Consider the following 21,672-nt stretch of genomic DNA (forward strand, 5'->3'; position numbering starts at 1 on the left):
TGTCTGGGTCTAATGGCCTGGTCACATTGGTGCTCCGCGCCCCTTTCTTGGGGCTTCTGATCGGGCTGGGGGTGGGTGCTGCAGATGGGGTGGGCCGGGCGGAGGAGCTCCTGGGGTGTGGTGGGAGGTTGTGGGTAACTGGGTGAGCGGGGCTGGGGTGGGGGCCAGGGTGGCTGCAGTGAGTGGGGTGGCCATCGCGGGTTTGATGAGCATCATGACGGTCAGAGCAGTGAAGAATGTGGCGAGATCAGGATGGCTCAGTTCATTACCATATCAGTGGCTGTGGGGGCTGCTAGGATGGTGCTGTATTTGGCTCCCGGGTGCATGGCCACAGGAGCCTTGGTAGTATCCATACTAGGGACCGGGAGGGACCTCCACACCTTCGGGGGCCCTAGTGGTGCTGGGGTTGGGGTGGTGTGCAGGGCAAAGGTGGCTTGGTGGTGTGTCAGTTTTCATGATGTGGGATAAATCAAGGCACCTCTCACCCAGACATCTAATAGGAAGGTTAGTGGGCTCGACTGTAGCTGTGGTTGGATCCATGTGCCTGGGTTTTTCTCTGCAGATGTACTCAGCCCTGGTCAGTGTGTTACTGGGTGCTTCTATAGCCTTTCTGTCCTGGAGGGGTGGGGAGGCTGTTTGTCAAACTTTTGCTGAGATGGTAGAGAGATTATTTGTAGCTATAAGCATCAATACATATCATGGACAAGAAGAGAGACTTATGGATACCTTTTGGATGGGGAAAGAGGCCTCTGGATGCTTGATATATTTGTCTTATTTTGTTGTGATTCATTACTGTGATTAGTAGTCTCAAATGCATTTATTTCCCAGCATGATTTACTGTAGTTACAAATGTTAAAAGTTTAGAATTTGTTGAATAGGGCTGCAGAAAGCACATTTTGTAGTGAACTTTAATATTTGCAACCACGAAACACATACTTTCTTCCAGAAAGGAGCACATTTTAGAAGTTTAGAATTCAGAATACAGACGGGTGTAGTAGCTAGCCTGTAGAACCCTGCCTGTGCCATTAAACCCCTACAACTCATCCAGAATGCCGCAGCCCGTCTGGTGTTCAACCTTCCCAAGTTCTCTTACGTCACCCCCCTCCTCCGCACACTCCACTGGCTTCCAGTTGAAGCTCGCATCCGTTACAAGACCATGGTGCTTGCCTATGGAGCAGTGAGGGGAACGGCACCTCCGTACCTTCAGGCTCTGATCAGTCCCTACACACAAACGAGGGCATTGCGTTCATCCACCTCTGGCCTGCTGGCTCCCCTTCCTCTGCGGAAGCATAGTTCCCGCTCAGCCCAGTCAAAACTGTTCGCTGCTCTGGCACCCCAATGGTGGAACAAGCTCCCTCATGACGCCAGGACAGCGGAGTCACTCACCACCTTCCGGAGACATTTGAAACCCCACCTCTTTAAGGAACACCTGGGATAGGATAAAGTAATCCTTCTACCCCCCCCCCCAAAAAAAAAAAAAAAAGTATAATTGTAAAGTGGTTATCCCACTGGCTATAGGGTGAATGCACCAATTTGTAGTTGCTCTGGATAAGAGCGTCTGCTAAATGACGTAAATGTGCCCTTGAGCAAGGCACTTAACCCTAATTGCTCCTGTAAGTCGCTCTGGATAAGAGCGTCTGCTAAATGACTAAAATGTAATGTAAATGTAGAATGAACAAGACTAGGAAACATGGTTTCCACTAGATAGCACAGCCACAAAGTCAACTTTGGCTATCGTAAAAATGAATGAAAAAAATGTTTAGGGTTAGGCATAAAGTTAACAGTGTTAGGTTTAAAATGACATTTTAAGAATAATTATTTTAGAAATAGGCGGGGTTTATGACTTTATGGTTGTGGTAACCGTGACGACCGGTAAACATTGTGGGACAAGCACCAAGCCAGAGATATTAAGAGAAAAGTATCTCAAACCACTGGAGATTGGTGGCACCTTAATTGGGGAGGACGGGCTTGTGGTAATGCTCCATTACAGACATTATTATGAGCCGTCCTCCCCTCAGCAGGCAAGTCCACATTTTTGTTTTTTAACTAACCTATTGTTTTATCTGTGGTACTGTTTCTCTGGACAAGCATGAGGTGCGTTCAGTTCGCTTGAACGTTTGCTACGTTAGGGAACGGTTTGTACTGAACGACACGTTTACCCAAAACGTTCTTGTACGTTCTTGAACAGACTTTGAGGTACGTTTGCTCCCGTTTGGTGGGTGTGGCTTGAAGTAATTAGTGTATTTAAAGGGAAGTGGCCATGCTGACAGCGTTTCCCAACCCATAACCCAACCAAATACAGTACAGTATGACCCAACCCATACCCGTTCTTCGACAGGTCATTCAGTACAGCACCGTTTCCGTTCAATTGAACGTTTCAGAACGTGAAAACGTACTGAACGCATCCCTGCTGTTACATTTGTTTGAGTGACAACAGGAAACGCCAATGAAATGAACACGTGGCATCGCCTATTGTCCAATCACCTTATTGGGAAAAGGGACTATCTACCATTGGCTACACGAACGACCTGGATGTAAAACAAGCAAGAAGCGCATTCGGAGAAAAAAATGGGTTTAATGTCTATGAGGGGAAAAAATCATAAGAGCATTCAGGCGCGTAGTTGTTTTCTGGAAGGACCTGAAATAAAAAACAGTATCTCTATTCCTTAACTATTGTGGATGGTGGAATGTCAAGTTTACATTTGTATCTACCGCAATCAAAATGATCACTGAAGACTTTCGATTTGCTGAAGTTTTCTCGTACGAAAGCTTGGTGCATGCAATGGCTGGAGCAGTGGTAAGTAAACGTTGTTTATGTGCATTGGCTTTTTTATAGTAGGTTATTGCAGATTCTCTGCATTACATGAAAAGAAGGGGCAGTATTTTTTCTTTAAATTGCTATCTGACCCTACATTTGACAGTAGGCCTATATGTTTTTAGGGGAGTGTGACGGCAATGACCGTTTTCTTCCCACTTGACACTGCAAGACTACGGCTGCAAGGTAAGGCTAGCTACCTCTATATCTTTACGCCTCTATGCCAAACTGAATAGAGGACATAAGATATGTTGGTGCAAGTCTCATGTCTATTCTTCTCTGTTCCTCCTTTTCTATAGTGGATGAGAACAGAAAAGCCAGGTCCACTCCTGCCATTCTGTCAGAGATTGTCAAGGAAGAGGGGTTGTGAGTAAACAAGAGCTTTGTCTTTCTCTCGCTCTGCTTTCTCAGCCTTTTCTATTTGAACAGAATCAGCTTAGGTTGTGTCTGTCCCCCTGCCTGTCCTCTCTGCAGGCTGGCGCCGTACAGGGGCTGGTTCCCAGTGATCTGCAGTCTCTGTTGCTCCAACTTCGTCTACTTCTACTGCTTCCACAGCCTGAGAGCCAGCTGGCTCCGGGGACACAAGTCAACTCCAAGCAGAGACCTGCTAATGGGCATCGCTGCAGGTAGGCCTACATAAGATCCTAAAGACCCAGACGCTGATACTAACTAACTTACGAAGTTATTAAGACTTAATAACACTTAAACAGTGTCAAGGAATGATTCCGAGCTCTCTCTCCCTCCCAGGTGTAGTGAACGTGCTTGTGACCACTCCGTTGTGGGTGGTCAACACACGACTCAAGCTTCAGGGAGCAAAGTTCCGCAATGCAGACATCCGTCCCACTAACTACTCAGGCATCATGGGTAAAGGCAGCAGCAGTATGAGTGTTGGAAACAGATAAAGTTGTAGATGTGTGCCAGTATAATGTCTCTGTCACTCTCTCTCTTTATTTTTCTCTCTCTAAAGCATCGTACACACACAGACACATACACACTCTCCCTCTATCTTTCTTTCTCTCTCTTTTTCTTTCACACACACAGGCAAACACACATTGTACTACTGTTTCCTAGTCTGGTTTCTTTGTCACTATGTCTCTAGGGTAAACAGTGTCCCTCTTTCCTCCCCTCAGATGGCTTTGTGCAGATCATTGAGGACGAAGGGGTGGGGGCCCTGTGGAACGGGACATTCCCCTCTCTCCTGCTGGTGCTCAACCCGGCTGTCCAGTTCATGATCTATGAGGGTCTGAAGAGGCAGCTGAGAAGCTTGGTTCACAAAGAGGTAATGGGAGGGAGTACTTGCAAAGACTAGGCAGAATTATGGATGAGAATTGAATTCTCATTGATGGGAAAAAGCCCTGCAATCCTCCCTCACTAACAAAAAATGTGATAACAGAAAAGCAAAGAGGAATTAGCTTTATCTTTCAACTAGTACACACCTTGATTGAAGATATATTGATTTAAAAAGTACAAATATTGACATGTATTAACAAACGCTTCCATGGTATTGGAAGTCAGACCTCCAATATATAAAAATACCCTGGTATGCTGTATTATCATATACAGTGGGGGGGGGGAAGTATTTAGTCAGCCACCAATTGTGCAAGTTCTCCCACTTAAAAAGATGAGAGAGGCCTGTAATTTTCATCATAGGTACACGTCAACCATGACAGACAAATTGAGAAGAAAAAAATCCAGAAAATCACATTGTAGGATTTTTAATGAATTTATTTGCAAATTATGGTGGAAAATAAGTATTTGGTCACCTACAAACAAGCAAGATTTCTGGCTCTCACAGACCTGTAACTTCTTCTTTAAGAGGCTCCTCTGTCCTCCACTCGTTACCTGTATTAATGGCACCTGTTTGAACTTGTTATCAGTATAAAAGACACCTGTCCACAACCTCAAACAGTCACACTCCAAACTCCACTATGGCCAAGACCAAAGAGCTGTCAAAGGACACCAGAAACAAAATTGTAGACCTGCACCAGGCTGGGAAGACTGAATCTGCAATAGGTAAGCAGCTTGGTTTGAAGAAATCAACTGTGGGAGCAATTATTAGGAAATGGAAGACATACAAGACCACTGATAATCTCCCTTGATCTGGGGCTCCACGCAAGATCTCACCCCGTGGGGGTCAAAATGATCACAAGAACGGTGAGCAAAAATCCCAGAACCACACGGGGGGGACCTAGTGAATGACCTGCAGAGAGCTGGGACCAAAGTAACAAAGCCTAACATCAGTAACACACTACGCCGCCAGGGACTCAAATCCTGCAGTGCCAGACGTGTCCCCCTGCTTAAGCCAGTACATGTCCAGGCCCGTCTGAAGTTTGCTAGAGTGCATTTGGATGATCCAGAAGAGGATTGGGAGAATGTCATATGGTCAGATGAAACCAAAATAGAACTTTTTGATAAAAACTCAACTCGTCGTGTTTGGAGGACAAAGAATGCTGAGTTGCATCCAAAGAACACCATACCTACTGTGAAGCATGGGGGTGGAAACATCATGTTTTGGGGCTGTTTTTCTGCAAAGGGACCAGGACGACTGATCCGCCGTGTAAAGGAATGAATGAATGGGGCCATGTATCGTGAGATTTTGAGTGAAAACCTCCTTCCATCAGCAAGGGCATTGAAGATGAAACGTGGCTGGGTCTTTCAGCATGACAATGATCCCAAACACACCGCCCGGGCAACGAAGGAGTGGCTTTGTAAGAAGCATTTCAAGGTCCTGGAGTGGCCTAGCCAGTCTCCAGATCTCAACCCCATAGAAAATCTTTGGAGGGAGTTGAAAGTCTGTGTTGCCCAGCGACAGACCCAAAACATCCCTGCTCTAGAGGAGATCTGCATGGAGGAATGGGCCAAAATACCAGCAACAGTGTGTGAAAACCTTGTGAAGACTTACAGAAAACGTTTGACCTGTGTCATTGCCAACAAAGGGTATATAACAAAGTATTGAGAAACTTTTGTTATTGACCAAATACTTATTTTCCACCATAATTTGTAAATAAATTCATAAAAAATCCTACAATGTGATTTTCTGCGAAAAAAATTCTCATTTTGTCTGTCATAGTTGACGTGTACCTATGATGAAAATTACAGGCCTCTCTCATCTTTTTAAGTGGGAGAACTTGCACAATTGGTGGCTGACTAAATATTTTTTTTCCCCACTGTACCTGCCCAACCCTATTTAAACTGGAACTAACTGATCCTGATACTGTTGTGTGTCCATTTCTCTAGCTGTTGTCTCTGGAGGTATTTCTGATTGGTGCCATAGCCAAAGCAGTGGCCACCACAGTCACATACCCACTACAGACTGTACAGTCCATCCTGAGGGTAAGAACAGTGTGTGTGTGTTTGTGAGAATGTTCCTCATGAAAAAGTACTACTGAATCACAACTCATCACTACTACCCAAGATCTACACAAAACCTACTGGTTTTACTAATTGATTGCTATTGAGATGTGTAGTAAATCAGTAGTGATTTATGTAGTAATTTAAGTACTAATGAGTGATAAATTGGGACCTTTTTACTACTTGTGAACACAACATATTTCCTACTCAAATCACTACATAATTATTCCTTAATGACTACTGTGTAACAACTGAGCTTTTGGGTATCTACTACTTAAAACCTACACATTCTACCACAATTCCTACATGTTCACTATTGAAATACTACGTCATGCCTACACATTCAATGTGTGTAGTGTTGTGTCAGTACTGATTTGTTCCTGATACTTTTTCATTTCCTACATAAACCCTTTTGAATTACTATTGAAAACGGACACATTTACTACTGTTTGCCTATTAAAATCCCTATTGACATCTTCTTGTTTCACTACTGTGTCACTACTAGACTAGTGCACATGTTATTTCCTTGAGTTTCTAACTGTAGTTATATCATCAAACAATAAATAATACGTTTATACAAATGTAAAAGCAACAAAATATTACATTAATTACATATTTACACTCTTTGTTAATCCTTTTAAAGATGTATCTATATTTAGAAAATAAAGACAAGCACAAGAAAACAACCAATTATAAGCCATTATCAATCCTCTGCTAACAGAAGTCACATCAGACAAAAATAATAATGATTGATAAACAATATTAATCTTACCAACAATGGCCTCCAGTCTTCTTATGTCGAGGGCCACCTCGGCAACAGGTCAAAATAGGTAAGTAGAATGGGTAAGTATACCAATATGAACATACTGTACATTTGCATACAAACACACCTACTTATTAACTAGCATGACGAAAACGGGCTACATTTCAACGGTGCTAGCAAACAGCTCGGCTACCAACATCAAGTAGTACAAATCTCTACCTGATTACTACTGGAAACACTACTGTTTTCCTACTGAACACTACAAAACTCTACTTGTGTATCTTGAGTAGTGTGTAAACTATACATTCACTACACAATCCCTACAAGTCTCTACATTGCCACCACTGCACGAATAGGTTTTGTGTAGTAATTATGTAGTACTTTTTAATGAGGGGTCTCTGTCTGTCCTGTGACTGTGTATGTGTGTGTCTGCCAATGAATGTTTAGTGCTCTGCTGTGAACATTGGGCTGTCCCAATGTTTAGTGTTATTCCAGTGGAATAAGCTCCTACAGTGGGGAGAACAAATATTTGATACACTGCCGATTTTGCAGGTTTTCCTACTTACAAAGCATGTAGAGGTCTGTCATTTTTATCATAGGTACACTTCAACTGTGAGAGACGGAATCTAAAACAAAAATCCAGAAAATCACATTGTATGATTTTTAAGTAATTAATTTGCATTTTATTGCCTGACATAAGTATTTGATCACCTACCAACCAGTAAGAATTCCGGCTCTCACAGACCTGTTTTTCTTTAAGAAGCCCTCCTGTTCTCCACTCATTACCTGTATTAACTGCACCTGTTTGAACTCGTTACCTGTATAAAAGACACCTGTCCACACACTCAATCAAACAGACTCCAACCTCTCCACAATGGCCAAGACCAGAGCGCTGTGTAAGGACATCAGGGTTAAAATTGTAGACATGCACAAGGCTGGGATGGGCTACAGGACAATAGGCAAGCAGCTTGGTGAGAAGGCAACAACTGTTGGCGCAATTATTAGAAAATGGAAGTTCAAGATGACGGTCAATCACCCTCGGTCTGGGGCTCCATGCAAGATCTCACCTCGTGGGGCATCAATGATCATGAGGAAGGTGAGGGATCAGCCCAGAACTACACGGCAGGACCTGGTCAATGACCTGAAGAGAGCTGGAACCACAGTCTCAAAGAAAACCATTAGTAACACACTACGCCGTCATGGATTAAAATCCTGCAGCGCACGCAAGGTCCCCCTGCTCAAGCCAGCGCATGTCCAGGCCCGTCTGAAGTTTGCCAATGACCATCTGGATGATCCAGAGGAGGAATGGGAGAAGGTCATGTGGTCTAAACTTCACTCGCCGTGTTTGGAGGAAGAAGAAGGATGAGTACAACCCCAAGAACACCATCCGAACCGTGAAGCATGGAGGTGGAAAAATAATTATTTGGGGATGCTTTTCTGCAAAGGGGACAGGACGACTGAACCGTATTGAGGGGAGGATGGAAGGGGCCATGTATCGCGAGATCTTGGCCAACAACCTCCTTCCCTCAGTAAGAGCATTGAAGATGGGTCGTGGCTGGGTCTTCCAGCATGACAACGACCCGAAACACACAGCCAGGGCAACTAAGGAGTGGCTCCGTAAGAAGCATCTCAAGGTCCTGGAGTGGCCTAGCCATTCTCCAGACCTGAACCCAATAGAAAATCTTTGGAGGGAGCTGAAAGTCCGTATTGCCCAGCGACAGCCCCGAAACCTGAAGGATCTGGAGAAGGTCTGTATGGACGAGTGGGCCAAAATCCCTGCTGCAGTGTGTGCAAACCTGGTCAAGACCTACAGGAAACGTATGATCTCTGTAATTGCAAACAAAGGTTTCTGTACCAAATATTAAGTTCTGCTTTTCTGATGTATCAAATACTTATGTCATGCAATAAAAAGCAAATTAATTACTTAAAAATCATACAATGTGATTTTCTGGATTTTTGTTTTAGATTCCGTCTCTCACAGTTGAAGTGTACCTATGATAAAAATTACAGACCTCTACATGCTTTGTAAGTAGGAAAACCTGCAAAATCGGCAGTGTATCAAATACTTGTTCTCCCCACTGTATGTATGCTAATTCCACTGCTCGTTCTCTGCATCTGGTTCTCAGTTTGGTCAACACAAGCATCACACAGACAGATCACCGTTGCTGAACAGCCTGAGAAGTGTGATGTATCTGCTGATCAATAGAGTGAGGTTGGTCCACACACGCACACACAGCTGCCTACCTTATTTCAACATTTTATTTACCAAGCACCATGACTGCTACCACACCCAGATTGTCCAGATTTAAAGTCAGTGGTTGCGTTTCAGGTTGTCTTTATTGCTGTCGTGCTGTGCATCTCAGAGGATTACTATACCATATTAATGTGTTTCCTGAGATGTCAAACACTTCTCCAGGCGTTGTGAGATCTGATCATCTGTGCAGCACTATTGCAATTAAGACTACCTGGAACGCAGCCAATGCCTTAATCTCCTACATATTCTGTTTTTCGATGCTCTCTCCCACCCATAGGAAGTATGGCATGCTGGGCCTGTTCAAAGGCCTGGAAGCTAAACTCCTACAGACCGTCCTGACCGCTGCCCTCATGTTCCTGCTCTACGAGAAGATCGCCAGCCGCACCTTCAGGGTCATGGGAGTGAAGAGGCCTGCGTCCAGCCACTAGCCTGTCTGTGACATCAGACATCCGATCCCATATTGCTCCCTGTCCCCCCTTGGCCCTAACCCCTCAATGTTGGCATGTCTAAAGGATCCAGATAGATATAAGCAGTGTAGCTAGGGGTGAATCTTCCACCATATTGCTTCCACCTTACAGATATTCAAGCATCAAAAGGGTTAGGGCCAAAGGGAGGGGAAGGGATCGAACTGAGACCAGCTGAGACTGTACCAGAGATATTAGAGAAAGGATGAGATAGGAGTCCCATTGGGCAATGAATGGAGGAACGTATAACGCTTCACCCAGCAGACTGTCGACCAATCACTTGGCCCACGCGTGCATTCTGGGTGATTCTGGGACAAGGAGAGCTCTCCTTCAAGGAGTAAATGGGAGTAAATTGGGCGCTATCTCAAAAACCCATCATTAGCATGAATAACCCTAACCCTTTTCCTAACCTTAACCTAATTCTCCTAACCTGCTACGTTAATTCTCCTAATCTGCTGCGTAAATTCTCCTAACCTGCAACGAAAAGCCAAATCGGACTTTAATTTGACAAAAGCTGGATCCCTTCTAGCCATGCCCGAGCTCTCCTTGTCCCAGGTTTTTTGTTTGTATTTATTTTCCTTTAACTGCCATTTTTGTGGAAGTAGACACCACTTGTTTCTCAGACTCCTGTGAATTTAATCGTTTTGTACTATGTTCTTCTAAGATTAGCTGCTTAACTAAATATTTTGTGATGCATTGTTGCTCTTGTCAAATCAATGGGAAATGTTTTCATTGTGTCATTAACTGTCTCTGACAAACGTATATAATAATTAAGGAATGTATTTTAAGTGCATTTTTGTACAGTGCAATGTGATGGATGGATAATTCACCAACATTTCAGATTCTCAGAAAGGTTGGTAGAAATAAAATGTTGCTGCTCAAATAAGTACATTGTAGCTTTTTTTTTGCTCAAATAAGTACATTTTAGCTTTTTTTGACCATATGCATTCATCTCTTCCACCCACCCTGCCGGCTCTCTCTCTCCATCGAAGCAGGTGAGCCTGGGGACAAGGTTAAATATGCATCAACAACTGTCATTTTCAGATTGTCGTTGAAAAAAACAGTTTTTCCTCTGATTTGCATACTTCCTTGTGGAGCAGTTGTTGTTGTTTTTGACAATAATATCATTTTGGACCAGTAGATGGGGTCACAGCCCCACAAAATAAGAACGGTTTAAAATGTAGTGTTTACTACGATGCTATATGTTTAATCAAATGATTGTAATGTATTCCGTTCAACTAAAAATGTTCGAGTTAACAAAGCATATTTTTATCCACATGTACGCTATTTTAATCTATGATTTTCGTCATAGAGAATCCCAAAAGTGTTTTACGTCATACATATGCGTTGGCCGGAAGTTGAATTTCCATTGCCTGTTTTTGTTCCCAGTTAAATTCTGTTAAGCAGCTGGGTTAGGTAGGCCATTTGTGGTCGAAATAGGCGAGATATTTGGTTAGTTTAAACAACTTCAATATCAATTCAAACGGTGTTTGGACTATAACGCAGAGCCATGTCTAAACGCGCTTCTTTTCACACACAACTGTCCTCCATCATGGAAATACTGTCTAGAACCGCAATGGCTCATGTGTGCAAACTGGTTGACGACGAGTACGCAGGAATATCTCTAGAAAATGAGGCTCTCACTGAGAAATTGCATAGTCTGGAAAGTGAACTGACAATTGTGAAAAGCACAGCACCCAAGCTGGCAGGAAACTATCGCTCTGTTGGTGTTCAAACTGGTGAAACAATCAACAGAGTAGACAGAGGTATGTTGTGGTCCTTTGACAATGCATCCATGACAAGGAGGAGGATGCATGTTGTGTTGACAAAGAATGCATGCAGAATGGGGATCTTATAGTCTTCATTCCTTTCCCTTTTAGTCTATTCATCCCATAGGGGACACTGTTTTCAATGTGTTTATGACACAAAATGCCCAAGTGCCAATTCAGTTCTGCATTCTCTTCCAGGGCTAAACGGATCCCCCACCATCGAAGGAATATTTGGGAAGGAATGGTGCCTTGATCTATGGAACCATGGGGATCCCAACAGCACAGAGAACAGTCTGCAGCACAATGCCAACGTGAGTGAGGAGACTGGGGACAGTTTTCCTTGCCTCGTCTGTTGTCTGCACTGATATGAGAAAGCGCTAGACAGGATTGTGGAAACCAACAGAGGACTCAGGCTTACCAGAGGACATGCTGTCAGATGCCCAGCTCTCTGAAATGAGTGAATCAGAGGCTACCCTACATTATTGACACTTACCCCTTATGTCATATTTAGTACTCTTATTACTTCAATGCATTTTGTTATTCAGTGTCTGCGTTTTTCAAGTGGCTCTAAAAATATTTGTCTTATTCTCGTAGTCAACGGGGGTGCCTTCAGGCCAAGCTGATGTTAAAGAGGAGGATTTTGAGGTGGAAATCATAAACAGCAGATACCCACAGGAAAGACCAACAATAATTTTAGACGGTAAGTTGTTAGAGTTAAACTATGCGATTTAGCACTACACCAGCCAGGCAAATCAAACATCTCAGATTAAAACCTCTATGCGTTTGATAACATGCAGTTATAAGACAATGTGACCCTCTCTTATTTGGTCATCATAGAGGTTGGACATTGTTTTTCATGAATTGGTGGACAGGCAATCGAAGCCACAACTCTCTTATGTGCATTCTTCTTTTTGTATTTTATCTTGCTTCAGGAGATGACGACTTAGTGGACAATGGAAGAGAAGGGCCCTCCAACGAGTATCCATCCTTTCATTCCTTCCTCCAGGACAGGCCAGAGAGACGGGATAAACAGGTACTGGAGATGTCTACTACGGATGTCTCCACAGGACACACTTTACGTTTCATATCCATCGATGGAGTGGAGGAGGAATACGGCGAACATGTCTTTCCCATTGAGGACGATGAGTTCCTACCAGACGATACCGAGCTGTTGCCCAACGAAGGACAAGATGAACACATCACAAAGCCAACGTATGCAAAGAAGTCTTTAGCAAAGTCAAAAAGCAAAGCTGGAAAGACTGCTGGGAAGACTTTCAGTTACTTTAACAGGTTTAACTTGCACTCCCATAGTAAATCCGACACAAACAAGTTAAGTTGCGTGATTTGTAAGAAGACTTTCTTGCGGCAGAACCATCTGACAATGCATATGAAATCTCACAAGTCGCTGTACTGCAGTGTGTGTAAAAACTATTATCCTGGGAAAACTCAGCTCAAAAAACACAAATGTGTCTCTCTCGATGATCTGGCCTCGAACAGCTCAAAGTACTTTTGCCATTACTGCGGCAAGTCTTTCAGCTGTCCGTCAAGCATGAGGATACACCACCTGGTGCACACTGGAGAGAGACCCCACACGTGCACTGTCTGCGGGAGAGGATTCGCACAGAAGGGCAATCTGAAATGTCACATGCGCCTTCACACTGGTGAGAAACCGTTCAAATGCCTCACATGCGAAGTTGGTTTCACCCAGAAAGTATACCTCACTCAGCACTTGGCCAAAGCTCACGGTCAAAAGGAAGAAAATAAGAAAAAGAAGAAGGACCAAGTGCACAAATGTTCTAAGTGTCCGTTGTCTTTCATCAATCAGCAACTGCTCCAAACACACATGGCTGTTCATAAAAATAAATGAAGTATTTTTGGCTGATTGCAATACTCTTGACTTAAAGGGGCAAACTGCAGTTGTTACATCCATTTTTGGACACTTTGGTTTTATTTGTCTGAATTCGCTACAACACTAGCAGGATGTATTAGTCTATCTGGTATGATTTACCTACAATAAAAGTAAATTACGAAGTTTTATTTTGCAAAGAACGTGGTGCATTGCACAATTTATAAGTACTGTAATGTTCACCTACCACTAGCCTATGTTCTATATTTTAGGCTAAAGGAATGGACCTGCCAATGTTTGGTGCAAGATGGCAGTTGGTACTGTATCTGCATTGTCCTCTGTATACATTGGTACAAATTACATAAGATATCATTAAATGGATGTTTTCAATTTCTGTTCCCAGCAGTGCATTTTGTACTTGTTTTGTACATAATGCTTCCATGATCGTGTCAGTTGTTTTTCTGGAATATATTCAGCTGCTGTAAACTTAATTTGCTTTCATAATTAAAACAGCATTAAGGGTATAACATTTCAATCATTTAATCGTTGCCATGTTTAAATTTTTATAACATATGGAATCACACAAATGTAATGCGAGTACAAACAAGTAAATGTATTACTGAACGCGTTACTTTAATTCCATAATTCATTACAGCCTTTTTTGGGAACATGTTTACATACTCTGTCTACCACACTGGCATTCTTCACAGTAGCACAAACAACTGGTAACAGGACAACCACTGTTTAGCCCAGAAACAGTACATGTCTTTAGAGATACTTCTTCAGAAATGTCACTCAAATCTCTATTCATCAAACAGTGGGGCATCTAGTCTCTTGCCAATTGTGTGACAAGAAGGCACAGTGTTTGTGTGAAATCCTACTGACGGAGCAGAGGGAAAACTCAACTGGAACAGTTCTCTGTCATGTAGTGAAGAGTAACAGCTGGGTCATGTTCATTAGTGCACACAGTAGCAAAACACAGTTTTAAAACAAAAAACTATACCTACTGAAAACCACCATGATTACGGTTGTCAGTTTTCAAAACAAGGTTGAAATGTAAATTTAAAAACAAATTAACAATATAAAATGACTACTCCCCAATCACTTAATTGAAACATTGGTGTGTGTTAAAACCGTGTTTATAGGTGTAGCTCTTCCCACAGTCGACACAGCTATAAGGCTTCTCCCCGGTGTGACTCCGGAGGTGGACATTCAACGAGCTCTTCTGAGAGAAACTCTTCCCACACTCTGTGCAACTGTAAGGTTTCTCCCCAGAGTGTGTACGCTGATGCAGCTTCAGGTACGTCTTCTGAGCGAAGCGCTTCCCACAAACGGTGCAGCCGAACGGTTTCTCTCCAGAGTGGCGTCTAATGTGGACTTTCAAGTAGCTCAAATAACCAAAGCTCTTCCCACAAAACAAACAGTCAAACTGCTGCTTCAGGTCTTTTCCAGTTCCCTGCTGGTGGCTTGGCCGGTTTCTTGGTGCGTATGTGTTGCGGGGAGGATAGTCCATGTACATTCCATCGGCTGTGTCAGGGCCAGGCTCTGCTGTGTTGTCAACCAGACCAGCCAGAGTGGGGTCTTCCATGAGGCTCTCGATGGATGTGGGCTGCTCTGTGTCAGGCTGTACCTGATGCCTGCCTGCAGGGTCAGGCATTGAAGGGTATGTCTTCAAGTCCCCCTGGAATAGGTGAAGTTCACTGGCAGCTGCTCTTTCTACTGCTGGACCATCCTCCACTGCTACACTCCCTGTATAGTACAAATGAAAACAATCTCAATACCAGCATCACAGCTGTGAAACAACTCAATAACCAGTCGCATATAGGGCTGTTGCAGTGACCGTATTACTGCCACACCGGCAGTCATGAGTCACGGCTGCAGTAAAATTCAATGTGACAGTCGAGTCATGGTAATCTCCTTTTATGCACTCTGGACATGCATTAGTAGTACCCAACTCGCAAATTCATCAGGTCGTACCCAACTCATCAGGTCGCTAATGGCCTGGTACTCAGGGCTCTACTTTGCCTCTAACCACTGACATCAATGCAAATGCAATCGAAAATCACATCAAACATCATCGAAACAGTATGTGCTTTTAAAACTGTGATTGATCAATTTGAAGAAAGCAGTTCAACAATAGGTTGAAACTGAGTGGAAAACGGACAGTGCTTTCTAAGGTGATGATTAATTAAAAACACCCGTATGCATATTAGAGCTTATGCATAGGCCTATTTATGAGGCCAAGCCCTGAATTTTTTTTTTTATGATGGTTGTGCCATTATACAATGCATAGTCTACCACATATTACACATGGCAGAAAAAATGATTTAAGATATCTGGTCTGGCCTAAATTAAACAAATTCAGATTTAGCCTACAATTATAGTGAATTTGTTTTTGAATAGCCTAGTAATAGGGCTTTTTTCTTCTTCTTAATTAATAGACTGACATTACCTTTAGCTACAGAATATCTAACCACTGTGAGTTTCCATCTCCTCCCCTCTCTCCTTCATTCCTTTCTCCAGCGTGCAGAGAGGGGCTGTCAACAGTTTAATTAAATATATTTAGTTGTGAAAACGTGTTCCTATCCATGTTCCCGAACAGATTTCATTTGGTTTCCCAAATTAAGCACTGGGTAGCTGCAGGAACAGGGTTGGAGAGCCCATGGCATACAGAGTTTGGGTGGAATATAATCTGTGGCACAGCGAAATTACCGGAGTAGCCTACCCAACATGAGTGAAAAACGTCCCGACGGTAAAGTGGCCTCCACTCGCTATTCCAGTGCATACGGACGACATGTCTTTTTTGTCTTGCCCCTGTTCTTGCGCATTTGATAATGGGGCATTCTAAATCTAAACTAATTTCCATAGTAGTAAAGACAAGATTAAATTGAGAAATGTCTGATGGGTGAAAATATGATCACTTGATGAGAGAACAGTGTGTGTAGCCTGAGATAAGAGCGCAAGCAGCCCATATATCTTTTGATTTCTAAGGGCTTGTATCATTCACAACTAAAGTTGCCAAATAACTCTAAATCTAGCGTATAGGACCTGTTTCAAATGATCAATTTTACGCTCAACATAGCCACTTCATATGCGCACACTCTCACTCCGGAATGGGAAAAATATCCATTCTATTTTATTCAGGTAAGTTCAATTATATTCTTCTTACTATAAAATCATATAATATAAAATAATGGCACGGGTCTTAAGCATATCTTGTCTGCTAAATGAACAAGCCTACAGCCTATGGCATGGCCACATAACATACAGTAGGCCAACTCATATTCTGTTCTTCTGAAATACATTTTCTTCATATCATAATGTTTCTTTAGACCTGCCTAAAATAATGAATTCATTGTGATGGTGTATATTCAATTGATTTATTCAACTTTTTAAAATGTAGATGTTCAAAAGGCGCGCATCAGAGGCTTGTATGAGTGGAGCCTGGAGATGCTAAACGTGTTTATGTTCATTAACAGCCAATTACCAGCAGTCTTTTGCATGACAGCAGTCTTTTGCATGACAATAACAGGCTGACAAAATGTCATGACCGCCACAGCCCTAGTTCCTTAACAAGTCATAGTAGCATACAACTCTTCTCCAGAGACGGACTTACAGTTGCAACATATGAATGAGCAGTCAGAATTTCGCAATGATCACAACACACTTACTTTTTCTGTTGCTTGCATGTCCCCTCTGCTGGTCCACTGGCCGATCCTCAAACAGCTCTTCTTTGATAAACACCAACTCAGGCTCATTGTCCACTAAGTCTAAGTCTATCGCCTACACAAGACAGGTGAGTGACAGTTAGACAACATTGTTCTTTTTTATTCTGATTGTAACAGAAGCACCTTTGTAACCTTCGTTGTGAGTATAACCCTTCCCAGTCCCAATTCGCTCCTTAACCCTTTCCCTGGTCCCTAACCCTTTGATCTGAATGGTCTGGATAGGTATAAACACTCAGTGGGGGTATGTGGCGCTTCCACCACATTGCTTGGGTCTTCACCTTACAGATCTGCAAACATCGAATGGGTAGGGTTAAGGTCAGGGGAAGGGAGCAAATTGGGACAGCCTGGCTAGAAGAGATGCACTATTCAAGGATATTAATAAATCTGACCTGAGTGACCTCATCATCGCCCAAGATGGCCGATCCAATTGTTGTCTCTTTATCCTGAGGGATGGACTCCCCATCTCTCCATAGATCCATGCACCAGTCCTTACCAAAGACACCCTCTATGGCGGGGGCAGACTGCTTCTCTGAAAATGGAAACGTCTATCATGAATATACTGACCGTGGCTGAACCAGTAAAAACCAGAAAACGTCCATTCATCTTCCCATTAAACAGCTCTGCAAGTGTTATAATGTCAAAATATGTTAATTACTCACCAAATATGCCTGCCCTGCCTGCAACTATCGTCATTTACTGCCGTTAATGTTATGTACTTCCAAAAAAGGTCTAAATAAAAACTGACAAGCAACCTAATTTTATTTTATTTTAATGTATTGTTTTTGACCGGAAGAGGTGCCTCCTGGTAGCTCTTCTGGTCAAAAACAATACATACAACTTTTTTCTGATTGCTTATACATTTTAATTTTCACCTTTTTTGGAAGTATAATACCAGTCAAAAGTTTGGACACACCTACTCATTCCAGGGTTTTTCTTTATTTTTACTATTTTCTACATTGTAGAATAATAGTGAAGACATCAAAACTATGAAATAACACACATGGAATCATGTAGTAACCAAAAAAGTGTTAAACAAATCCAAATATAGTTTATATTTGAGATTCTTCTAAGTAGCCACCCTTTGCCTTGATGACAGCTTTGCACACTCTTGGCATTCTCTCAACCAGCTTCATGAGGTAGTCACCTGGAATGCATTTCAATTAACAGGTGTGCAGTGTTAAAAGTTAATTTGTGGAATTTCTTTCCTTAATGCGTTTGAGCCAATCAGTTGTGTTGTGACAAGGTAGGGGTGGTATACAGAAGATAGCCCTATTTGGTAAAAGACCAAGTCCATATTATGGCAAGAACAGCTCAAATAAGCAAAGAGAAACAACAGTCCATCATCACTTTAAGACATGAAGGTCAGTCAATCCCGGAAATTTCAAGAACTTTGAACGTTTCTTCAAGTGCAGTCAGTCGCAAAAACCATCAAGCGCTATGATGAAACTGGCTCTCATGAGGACCGCGACAGGAATGGAAGACCCAGAGTTACCTCTGCTGCAGAGGATAAGTTCATTAGAGTTAACTGCACCTCAGATTGCAGCGGAAATAAATGCTTCAGAGTTCAAGTAACAGACACATCTCAACAACTGTTCAGAGGACACTGCGTGAAATCAGGCCTTCATGGTCGAATTGCTGCAAAGAAACCACTACTAAAGGACACCAATAAGAAGAAGAGACTTGCTTGGGCCAAGAAACACGAGCAATGGACATTAGACCGGTGGAAATCTGTCCTTTTTGGTTCCAACCGCTGAGTCTTTGTGAGACGCAAAGTAGGTCAACGGATGATATCCGCATGTGTGGTTCCCACCGTGAAGCATGGAGGAGGAGATGTTATGGTGTACTTTGCTGGTGACACTGTCTGTGATTTATTTAGAATTCAAGGCACACTTAACCAGCATGGCTACCACAGCATTCTGCAGCGATACGCCATCCCATCTGGTTTGTGCTTAGTGGGACTATCATTTGTTTTTCAACAGGACAGTGACCCAAAACACACATCCAGGCTGTGTAAGGGCTATTTGACCAGGGAGAGTGATGGAGTGCTGCATCAGATGACCTGGCCTCCACAATCACCCGACCTCAACCCAATTGAGATGGTTTGGGATGAGTTGGACCGCAGAGTGAAGGAAAAACAGCCAACAAGTGCTCCTTCAAGACTGTTGGAAAAGCATTCCTCATGAAACTGGTTGAGAAAATGTCAAGAGCATGCAAAGTTGTCATCAAGGCAAAGGGTGGCTACTTTGAAAAATCTAAAATATATTTTGATTTGTTTAACACTTTTTTGGTTACTTCATAGTTGATGTCTTCACTATTATTCTACGATGTAAAAAATATAGAAAAACCCTTGAATGAGTAGTTGTGTCCAAACTTTTGACTGGTACTGTACATACACACTTGCAAGAGAGTTAGTGCAAAAAGGGTCAATGCAGGTAGTCCGGGTAGCCATTTGATTAGCTATTTAGAAGTCTTGTTTAGCAGTCTTATGTCTTGGGGGTAGAAGCTGTTCAGGATCATGTTGGTTCCAGACTTGGTTCACTGGTACCACTTGCTGTGCGGTAGCAGAAAACAGTCTATATTGCTTGGGTGGCTGGAGTCTGACCATTTTTGCATTCTTCCTCTGACACTGCCTGGTATAAAGGTCCTCGATGGCAGGGAGCTCGGCCTCATTGATGTACTGGGCCGTACTCACCACCCTCTGTAGCGCCTTGCGGTCAGGTGCCTTGCATTTGGCGTACCAAGGGGTGATGCAGCCAGTCAAGATGCTCTTAATGGTTACAGCTGTAGAACTTTTTGAGGATCTGAGGGCCCATGCCAAATCTTTTCAGCCTCCTGAGGGGGAAGAGGTACGGTCATGCCCTCTTTACAAATGTGTGGGTGTCTGTGGACCATGTTAATTCCTTAGTGATGTGGACACCGAGGAACTTGAAGCTCTCGACCCTCTCCACTACTGCTCCATCAATGTGGATGGGAGCATGCTCGCCCCTCTGTTTCCTGTAGTCAACGATCAGCTCCTTTGTCTTGCTGACGTTGAGGGAGAGGTTGTTGTGCTGGCACCACATTGCCAGGTCTCTGACCTCCTCCCTATATGCTGCCTCATCGTCATCAGTCCTCCCACCATCGTGTTGTCAGCAAACTTGATGATGGTGTTGGAGTCGTGCGCAGCCACGCAGTTGTGGGTGAACAGGGAGTCCAGGAGGGGACCAAGCACACACCCCTGAGAGGCCCGGTTTTGATGGTCAGCGTGGCAGATGTGTTGTTGGCTACCCTCACTGCCTGGGGGCGGCCCATCAGGAAGTCCAGGATCCAGTTGCAGAGGGAGGTGTTCGGTCCCAGGGTCCTGAGCTTGGAGGGGACTATGACGTTGAATGCTGAGCTGTAGTCAATGAACAGCATTCTTACATAGGTATTCATTTTGTCCAGGTGGGTGAGGGCAGTGTGGAGTGCAATAGAGATTGCGTCATCTGTTTGAGCAATGGCCAGCCTTTCAAAGCATTTCTATACATGTGAGTGCTACGGGCGATAGTCATTTAGGCAGGTTACCTTGGCGTTCTTGGGCAAGGGGACTATGGTGGTCTTATTATTACAGACCGGGTCAGGGAGAGGTTGAAAATGTCAGTAAAGACACTTGCCAGTTGGTCAGCGCATGCTCTGTGTATGCTTCCTGGTATTCTGTCTGTCTTGTTTACGGAAAACAGCTTGAAGATAGAGGCGTACCTGTGCTAATTAACGTTAGCCATCTGCGTCTCTGAACACCTTCGTGTAAACGGAAGATGGACGCCACAAACATGTTGTCACTGAAAAATACTGTCTGCTGCAACTGTGTTAATATCGGCTAAAACAGTGCAGTAACTGTTTAATTTGCATTTGTGAAATGTTTTTGATGTAATATGAAAGTTGAGGGCTTTATGTTTCTAGAACTGTACCGCAATTGAGTATCGACTCACGTTTAGATGGAGTATTTGTCTGTTTGGCCGAAGTCACATAAAAAGTTATCAAAAACGAATGTACTGATTACATCTCCCAAAGCACACAATTACGTCACAGAACAATGTGTGTAGCTAATTGCGGGCTATTCTTTGGGCGCTGAAATAGTTGTATCTTTAAAGTCCGCCCACACTAGTCGAACTCGTACATTGTGGAATGTATTTGAATCGGCTACAGTAGCTAGCTAGCAAACTGCCATTGATTTAAGCTAGCTAACGTAACCGTCTAAAAATGCTCACCTCGGTTCTCTGTTGGTCGACGCATAAATATTTGTCCCGAGACCTGAACTCCATTCTGACAACGGCTGGCAATGACCCTTTTACGCTCGTGCAGTTTTACCGTCTTTAATTCAATCTCTAGCAGATAACATTTCTTCTTTAATGCCTCGTTCTCATTCATGTGTTGAGATATTTCAGAACGGAGAACGGTCGAGCACTCGTCGACAAGTTTACCGATTTCAACCACAGCAGCTTTGCTTAGCGTTTCCATAATGGAAGCTAACTGGGTCTGAAAACTTCCCCGATGTATCATCGTATTCATGGTTTTGTTTTTAAAAAGAAACTAAGTCCAACGTGTATGATAGGCTGGCGAAATTAATAAAACAGAATAATAATCGACATTGATTGGGTGGCTAGCTAGCTGAAATCGACCAGAGATAATAGAGAAATTAGGAGATAGAAATCCCTTTGGGCAAA

At 43.1% G+C, this 21,672-nt stretch overlaps 3 protein-coding genes across 3 annotated transcripts; 2 read left to right on the forward strand and 1 right to left on the reverse strand.

Moving 5' to 3' along the window:
* The first annotated feature begins 2,226 nt into the window (after positions 1 to 2,226).
* LOC121569735 (peroxisomal membrane protein PMP34) lies at positions 2,227 to 10,533 on the forward strand. The gene is made up of 9 exons (XM_041880891.2): positions 2,227 to 2,797; positions 2,941 to 3,001; positions 3,115 to 3,181; positions 3,290 to 3,441; positions 3,563 to 3,679; positions 3,946 to 4,094; positions 6,053 to 6,148; positions 9,056 to 9,141; positions 9,461 to 10,533. Exons 1-9 carry the CDS (start codon positions 2,723 to 2,725, stop codon positions 9,609 to 9,611), a joined length of 954 nt encoding a protein of 317 aa, XP_041736825.1. The 5' UTR covers positions 2,227 to 2,722; the 3' UTR covers positions 9,612 to 10,533.
* Positions 10,534 to 11,005: 472 nt separating this feature from the next.
* LOC121569736 (zinc finger protein 808) lies at positions 11,006 to 13,652 on the forward strand. The gene is made up of 4 exons (XM_041880892.2): positions 11,006 to 11,413; positions 11,615 to 11,727; positions 12,011 to 12,116; positions 12,349 to 13,652. The coding sequence occupies exons 1-4, from the start codon at positions 11,158 to 11,160 to the stop codon at positions 13,281 to 13,283; spliced, it is 1,410 nt and encodes a 469-aa protein (XP_041736826.1). The 5' UTR covers positions 11,006 to 11,157; the 3' UTR covers positions 13,284 to 13,652.
* Positions 13,653 to 13,874: 222 nt separating this feature from the next.
* LOC121569738 (zinc finger protein interacting with ribonucleoprotein K) lies at positions 13,875 to 21,657 on the reverse strand. Its single transcript, XM_041880894.2, has 4 exons — positions 21,217 to 21,657; positions 17,380 to 17,519; positions 16,934 to 17,045; positions 13,875 to 15,011 (listed from the first exon to the last, which is right to left on the reverse strand). The coding sequence occupies exons 1-4, from the start codon at positions 21,515 to 21,517 to the stop codon at positions 14,368 to 14,370; spliced, it is 1,197 nt and encodes a 398-aa protein (XP_041736828.2). The 5' UTR covers positions 21,518 to 21,657; the 3' UTR covers positions 13,875 to 14,367.
* Positions 21,658 to 21,672: the final 15 nt, after the last annotated feature.

Source organism: Coregonus clupeaformis, chromosome 7, assembly GCF_020615455.1.
Source record: "Coregonus clupeaformis isolate EN_2021a chromosome 7, ASM2061545v1, whole genome shotgun sequence".
In the NCBI taxonomy this organism is placed as follows: Eukaryota; Metazoa; Chordata; class Actinopteri; order Salmoniformes; family Salmonidae; genus Coregonus; species Coregonus clupeaformis.

What these genes read in the sequence shown, in the direction of transcription:
- LOC121569735 (XM_041880891.2), top strand. Translation starts at nt 2,723, where the DNA reads ATGATCACTGAAGACTTTCGATTTGCTGAAGTTTTCTCGTACGAAAGC. An exon ending in TGCAAGACTACGGCTGCAAG is followed by an intron (nt 3,002 to 3,114) that starts GTAAGGCTAGCT and finishes CCTTTTCTATAG; the next exon opens with TGGATGAGAACAGAAAAGCC. An exon ending in TAACTACTCAGGCATCATGG is followed by an intron (nt 3,680 to 3,945) that starts GTAAAGGCAGCA and finishes TCCTCCCCTCAG; the next exon opens with ATGGCTTTGTGCAGATCATT.
- LOC121569736 (XM_041880892.2), top strand. Translation starts at nt 11,158, where the DNA reads ATGTCTAAACGCGCTTCTTTTCACACACAACTGTCCTCCATCATGGAA. An exon ending in AATCAACAGAGTAGACAGAG is followed by an intron (nt 11,414 to 11,614) that starts GTATGTTGTGGT and finishes ATTCTCTTCCAG; the next exon opens with GGCTAAACGGATCCCCCACC. An exon ending in GTCTGCAGCACAATGCCAAC is followed by an intron (nt 11,728 to 12,010) that starts GTGAGTGAGGAG and finishes TTATTCTCGTAG; the next exon opens with TCAACGGGGGTGCCTTCAGG.
- LOC121569738 (XM_041880894.2), bottom strand. Translation starts at nt 21,517, where the DNA reads ATGAATACGATGATACATCGGGGAAGTTTTCAGACCCAGTTAGCTTCC. An exon ending in GCGATGATGAGGTCACTCAG is followed by an intron (nt 17,046 to 17,379) that starts GTCAGATTTATT and finishes TGTCTTGTGTAG; the next exon opens with GCGATAGACTTAGACTTAGT. An exon ending in ACATGCAAGCAACAGAAAAA is followed by an intron (nt 15,012 to 16,933) that starts GTAAGTGTGTTG and finishes TGTACTATACAG; the next exon opens with GGAGTGTAGCAGTGGAGGAT.